Source organism: Acinonyx jubatus, chromosome A2, assembly GCF_027475565.1.
Source record: "Acinonyx jubatus isolate Ajub_Pintada_27869175 chromosome A2, VMU_Ajub_asm_v1.0, whole genome shotgun sequence".
NCBI classification, from domain to species: Eukaryota; Metazoa; Chordata; class Mammalia; order Carnivora; family Felidae; genus Acinonyx; species Acinonyx jubatus.
The window spans coordinates 119,676,332-119,683,202 of record NC_069383.1 but is presented as its reverse complement, the minus strand read 5'-3'; the positions used below and the strand labels follow the sequence as shown (position 1 = coordinate 119,683,202).

The window sequence follows — 6,871 nt, the reverse complement described above, 5'->3', positions numbered from 1 at the left end:
ACCTACAGCTGGAGTGGCTTTCTCCAGGCCCAGCTAGGCGGGAGACACACACTACCCTAAGCCGGGCGGTCGGGGAGCCCCGTCTCCGTCCGGCGTCCGGCTGGTGCAGCCGTGCCGCTCTCCCATTGGCTGGAAGTTTCCTCGCCAGTAGCCCGAGCGGCCCCTACTCGCCACGCCAGCCCTTCTGGGCTCCGACCGCCCAGGGGGCGGGGCGGAGGCAGGGGCGGGGCCCAGAGGGCGGGGCAGGAAGATGGGGCGGGGCCTCGCGGCGCTGCGGAAGTCTGGGCGGCCTATGGCGCGGGAGGGAGTCCCCGGCCGCGCCCCACGAGGCCGGGCCGGGCCGGGCCAATCCCGGGCGACTGGGCGGGCGAACGCGGGGCCCGGCCGGCCGGCCCGAGGGACTGGGGGTGGGGGACAATGGGCCGGTTCCTGGTGCGTCACGGGGGAGTTCCTTAAAGGGGAAGTGAGCGGGGCTACGGGCGGGTGCGGGGTGCGGTGGTCCGCGGGGGAGGCCCCCCGCGCTTTAAAATAATGCCCGCGGCGCCCGCGCGACCATGCAATGGCGAGCGCTCGTCCTGGGGCTGGTGCTCCTCCGGCTTGGCCTCCATGGAGTGCTGTGGCTCGTCTTCGGGCTGGGGCCCAGCATGGGCTTCTACCAGCGTTTTCCGCTCAGCTTCGGCTTCCAGCGCCTGAGGGCCCCCGACGGCCCCGTCTCTCCTGCCTTAGGGCCCGCGGGCCCGTCGGGGCCGTCGTGGCTGCAGCCGCCGGTCCCCGGGGCGGCGGCGGGGCGGCGGCGGGCTCCGCGGCGGCCCGGGCCAGGCATGTGCGGCCCGGCCCACTGGGGCTACGTGCTGGGTGGCCGGGGCCGCGGCCCGGACGAGTACGAGAAGCGCTACAGCGGTGCCTTCCCGCCCCAGCTGCGCGCCCAGATGCGCGACCTGGCGCGGGGCATGTTCGTCTTCGGCTACGACAACTACATGGCGCACGCCTTTCCCCAGGACGAGCTCAACCCCATCCACTGCCGCGGCCGAGGGCCGGACCGCGGGGACCCGTGAGTAGCCGGCGCTGGCCCGACGCCCCGGGCCGCGCGCACCACGCGCTTCCTTGTGTCCTCCGGGTTCCCCAAGGGATGCCATAGCGTTTAGGGTCCAGCGGGCCACACCCGCCCACCTGGGGCCTTGGCCCGACCCCCCTGGAGGTCCCCCTGGGCTTGGTGGGGGTGTGGATGGGTCCGTGGCTGTCCTCTTCCTCGATTCTCCCGGAATGTCAGTTACAGCACAGCTATCCAGCTCAGTCTCTTTTACAGATGGGGAAATTGAGGCTCAGAGACCGGAAGGGACAGTGGCAGTACCAAGGGGTAGCTTCGGGGGCTTTTGACTCTCATCTCCAACTCCTTCTCCAGATGAATATATAATTAAAATGAAATCCTGTGTGAAAACGCAGTTTCGAAACAAGCCCTTATTTCCCCGCACCTGCTCGCATCCCTGGCTTTTCTGTATAAAAATTCGAGAGTTGATTCTGGGAAAGGACTTGCCTAAAGCCAGGTAATGAGTGCGAGGCAGAGCGGGGTTACAACCTTTCTCCTTCATGTACAGGGGCTGCTTCTTAGGCTGAGGATACTTACATGAAAGGGAAAGAGAGGGAGAGGGAGGGAGGCAGAGAGGCTATCTAGCTGAGATTTGGGGTCCTGATACTCAGGCTGTGATTCCCTGGCTGCAGAATTGACTGCCACCTTTATCTGTCCCATAAATTCCTCCCCTCTGGTGGCAAGGTTGTCACGGAAGTTCAGCCAGTGTTCCTTTCCACCAGCCTTGTCTGTGGAGGCCAAGCTTCCAGGGTCACTGCTGTTGACATCAGAGTCCAAGAGGACAGCACACTCAGCTGAGGACCTTCCACCTGGAGGGAATGGGTGTGCTTTGTCACTGACCCTGTTAGACCACATTGGTGACTACCTTCCTCTGTGTGGTGAGGGTGGACCAGAGGAGCTGCTCAGTGTCCTGGCCCCACATCCTGGGGATGGCTTTGTACTTCTGGGGGATGTACTTTCCTTCACCTGGGGAAAACGAGTCCGATCCTTAAGTTCTGAAAAGGAAGCCTGTATACTAAAGGGATTTGAAGGGTTTTAAAAAATGGTTTGATTATCTCCAAAGTCATATTTTAAATGACAGTTTGAGGAGCATGAGTTTCAGTGATGTAAGGGCACATTCCAGGCTACTTTCAAGGGACTGTGCCTTTCTAAAATTGCAGGAAACTGATGAGTTATTTTTCTTGCTTCACTAGATCAGGCTTTATGCATATAAATATCTTCTATCTTAATTTTTTTTTGAGAAAAATTTTTCTTAAGTTTTGAAAAAAAATTGCTGGGCCTTTCCAGATGTTTGGAAAGTAATGAGTTGTTTGTTGGTATTTAACTGTACCAGGCTTTATGCCTGTGTATTTTCTGTTAATTTCATTTTTTATTGTTGGAGGAAAAAAAATTAAAATTTGAAAAAATGAAAAAGCCTAAAACCCCACCAGACATTTAATTTATTTTTCCTTGCCAGCTCCTGCTCATATGCCTACACATTTTTTACATAGTTGAAATCAAAGTGTGTGTACACATTTTGGATCTTGATTGTATTTTCTCGCTAATGCTCATGGTATTACAGGAAGGGAGAGAATACTTTCAGTAAGTGCCCTTATTCTCTCTCGAAGACTTTTTCCTCAGATTTTCTTTTATGGCAAGGACCTAAGGAAACGGTTTAATGAGTGCTTGTGATCACACTTTCAGTTGGGAATATGGTGGTCTGGAGAGTTAGCTGATGACATTTGGATGCTTTCTTAATGAATCTTAGGAACCCTTTGGGGAGTTGGAGCCCCTCTCCAGCAACGTGACGTGTCGGTTGATTACCCTACTGGGCCCTCTGGTAGTTCCGGGTGGCGTAGGCCTTTGTTTCAGACTAAGTCTGCTGATGAGTGTCTTGGTTTGATTGTGTAGTGGCGGTGTGGGTAAACTGAGGTCAGATTGCTTTGAGACAGATATATTGCTGTTGGAAAGATGGAGTTTGAAATGTCGAGGGGGTGGCATTTGGGAAGGGTCATGCCCAGAGGTTAGTAAACCTTTTGGTTGATAAACCTTTGATGTCTTTGAGGAGATGAAAGAATTCTGGTGTTATGGTAATATTGAGTAGATCCTCACATTGGCTGCTTCCAAGGAGTGGAAAGGTTAATTTTTTTACTCCCCTTGCTTTAACTTAACTCCTTTCAGACTAGTATTTGCTTTTCTTCTTTTTTAAATCATATATTTTTTTAAAAAAGATTTTATTCTATGCTTTTTATAGCTTATTTATTTTTGAGAGAGAGAGAGCGTGAGCAGGGGAGGGGTAGGGAGGGAGGGAGTGAGGGAATCCCAAGCAGGCTCCATGCTGTCAGTGCGGAGCCCAATATGGGGCTCAAACCCATGAACCCTGATATCATGAACTGAGCTGAAATCAAGAGTTGGACGCTCAACCAACTGAGCCACCCAGGCACTCTGAGATTTTTTTTTTTTTTTTTTTTTTAAGTAACCTCTGCACCCATCATGGGTTGCAAACTCACAACCTTGAGATCAAGGGTCACATGCTGTACCTACTGAGCCAGCCAGGCACCCCCAGACTAGTATTTTCGAAGAAAGTTTAGAACCAGAGTTTTGGCATTCTGGCTCTGAAACAATAGGATAGTTTATATCCCCCAAGTAAATAACCTGCAATAAAAATTTTTCAGATTTTAAAAAATCAAATGTAGTCTAATAATTGTTTTCAAGCGTATTCTAATGATACATTTAAAATATAGAGTGACAAAGCCATTAGAATGTTATGCAAAAAGTACAGAAACAAAATATGGGTGCTCAATGTGTGTATCTTTTCTTTCTAGTCACATTTACCTGAGGCATATCTTGCCCGTCATGTTTAACTATAAATAGAGTGAGGGTTTAACATGAAGTAAATGAAACCCGAACGCTTTAAAATAGAAAATCTTTCTGTTCAGCTACAGATGACTCTGCAAAGTCAGTCACTCTCATATCCCCAATTTGGGTTGGAGGATCCAAATTCAAAAGTTTCCTCAGGTGAATTTGAATGTTCTATTTTTTGTAACCTTGTGAATAATAACGATAGTTCTGGCCTTGGGCACGTGACCCTTCTTTGCGTCCTCCCCAGCCAAGTTGCTGTTCAAGTAAAAAAGCAAATCGCCTTTGAATCACCCCAACCAGTATTGGCCCCCAAACCAACCCATTCCTCAGCAACCAAGCTTAAGATGGCCTCCTCTGCATTCTTCTTTCTTTCTAAAATCCTGTCCCACTACACAACTCGGGCCTAAGACTTTTTCTATGATGCCATTGAACTTTTGAAGACAAGTTTCTTTGATTTACTCGGTTCTCCTTTCAGTTCCTTTTCTTTGAGCTGCTGTTCCACATTTTAACATCACTTGAGAATTATGTATTCACCTTCCTTTCCCTTTGTCTTGTCTTCCCAGATTATCAATCCCTTGACACAGAGACTGTTTCTTGTATTACCTCTGTGTCTACCCAGCACCAGGTATATTTCTGAACAGCTGGTACAGGTTAAGTGTATGTGGGAATTTTTTTTTTGTAAACATATGTTTGATTTTGTCAGTTATGTCATCAGAAATTTTCTGTCAAAGGTGTAGTTTTCTCCTCTATCTCTGTTTTGGGGTGATAAGAACCTTAAGAATTCACAGTAGAGTGGGATCGCCTGGGTGGCTCAGTCAGTTAAGCGTCTGACTTTGGCTCAGGTCATGCTCTCATGGTTCATGGGTTCAAGCCCGTGTCGGGCTCTGTGCTGACAGCTCAGAGCCTGGAGCCTGCTTCAGATTCTGTCTCAGTCTCCTTGCTACTCTCCCACTCACACTCTGTCTCTCTCTGTCTCTCAAAAATAAATAAATATTAAAAAAAGTTCACAGTGGGGCAAATGTCATGAACAGTCACACATGGTAAATTAAGTGGAGAGTTTAATTCTGGGTCATCATGGTTCAGCCAGCTGGTTATGTGGAAAGATGTGTACTTGTGAGCCTAGTTTTGTACTAGAAGATTGAGTTCTTGGCTTGAGACACTTAGCAGATATGAAGTCAGGCTGGCCATTGGTCAAGAATACCTACAAAGAGCAAGACCACAGTCTTACATACTGGGCTGGCCTAAGTGGAATCACAGTAATATGGTGCTGCTAGGCCAAGAGCGTTCTATGGAGTCTACATTTCCCTTCTCACTCCTCTTCCTTTTCTATTTTGGCATATTTTAAAGACTGTATAGCAATTACTCGGTAGAAAATAATTAAAAGTGTTTTAATGAACACCTTAGATTTTTCAGTCAAATCCTTTAGGGGGATTTGTCTGAGTGGAGAGAAGGAACCAACTCCATTATTCCAAATATTTATTTTCTTTTACTGTGGCATTTCTTATAACTGTTAATTGTTAGTGACTGCTTGGGCACTGTATTGAGAAGTAGGTTGAAATTGGGTCCATTTTAGTTATTAGCCTAAAAGGAAAAGTGTTACAAAACACATGAAGGAGTGCAGTGATCGAAGTTAGTAACACCTTCCACCGACCTGTGTAGGTGGAAAGAGTGGTGTTGGCCCCAGATGAGGGTATAGCTCAGGAGAGGGTGTGTTTCACACGTAGTTTGAATGCTAAGTGGCGAAGGAACTATTTTCTAATGAGGTGGGTGTTGGAACCCACTCTTTGTTTCTGAGCAGTAGAGCAATGCAGTTAAATATTTAAACCCAACAGGATGTTCTTGAATTGGCAGAATTAAGCACAAGGATCTTCCTGTCTACTTTGACCTTCTCCTCCAACTTTCGACATTTCCTGTATGTTTTCTTGCTGGCACTGCCCTTGAAGTGCTTATTTTTACCCCACGGCTCTCGTCTTTAGAGGACCTTTTGGAATTATATGAACATATTTAGAAAGAATCTACAAATAGAAGAAGCAGGTGCAGTTTTTCAGCCATGCGGTGTGCTGGCCTCATGGCTTGTAAGGGGCAAAATAACCCTGGTTCCTAGATAGCCCGTTCTGTATGGCTTGTTTTCAAAAGTGTGTCTAAAAGTTAGCTCTGAATTCTTTGTCCTAGATTTAGTGGGGTAACAGCATATAACAAAGCAAGTGGAAGGCTCACGTGAGATCAGATGTGAAGTGTTGAAGCTGTGTGTGCCTGCTTCATGTAAGGCCACTGACCCCGACCAGGGCACGCTGGAGGGTACATTTTCAGAGAGCGTAGCAAGCCATCCAGGACAGGGGAAGTGAGACCAGGTCCTGTAGGTGTGACTGAGGGAGTAGCTACGGTGGCCTGGGACGTGCTGCAAGATGTTTGAGTTTTGGTGAATATGTTGTCGAAGATGAAACTCGGGCTTTTCACTTTGGTCTTTAATAAATGTAACCTTTTTAAAATTTTGATTAAAAAATTTTTTTAATGTTCATTTTTTGAGAGAGTGCTAGAGTGAGTGAGTGCGGGCGAGGGGCAGAGAGCAAGGGAGACACAGAATCTGAAGTAGGCCCCAGGTTTCGAGCTGTCAGCATAGAACCTGATGTGGGGCTTGAACCCACAAACCATGAGATGACAACCTGAGCTGAAGTGGGATGCTTAACTGACTGAGCCACCCAGGTGCCCCAATAAAAGTAACCTTTAAACAGCTGTCCCATTTCTCCTTACTCCAGCCTTTTCAGGCTTCTGCAGTTACTCTCGGGGCTGGTGGGAAGGAGAGAGAAGAATGACTGAAGTCCCTGGAATTTGTCAAGCTGCACTATTTCTCCGTCCTTGCCCTTCCCGGATGTTTTCGTTGTCCTTGTCATCGTTTTCAGTGTTACAAGGAGCAGTCTGAGTGACTGGGGAGCTTTACTTTCC

At 48.4% G+C, this 6,871-nt stretch overlaps 1 protein-coding gene across 1 annotated transcript in view; it reads left to right on the top strand.

Annotated features, from left to right (window-relative positions):
- The first annotated feature begins 405 nt into the window (after positions 1–405).
- EDEM1 (ER degradation enhancing alpha-mannosidase like protein 1) overlaps positions 406–6,871 on the top strand; it is a 29,724-nt gene continuing 23,258 nt past the window's right edge. The window contains exon 1 of the mRNA XM_015076705.3: positions 406–1,051. Coding sequence (XP_014932191.2) covers positions 555–1,051 — 497 coding nt within the window. The 5' untranslated portion in view covers positions 406–554. The remainder of the gene's footprint in view (positions 1,052–6,871) is intronic.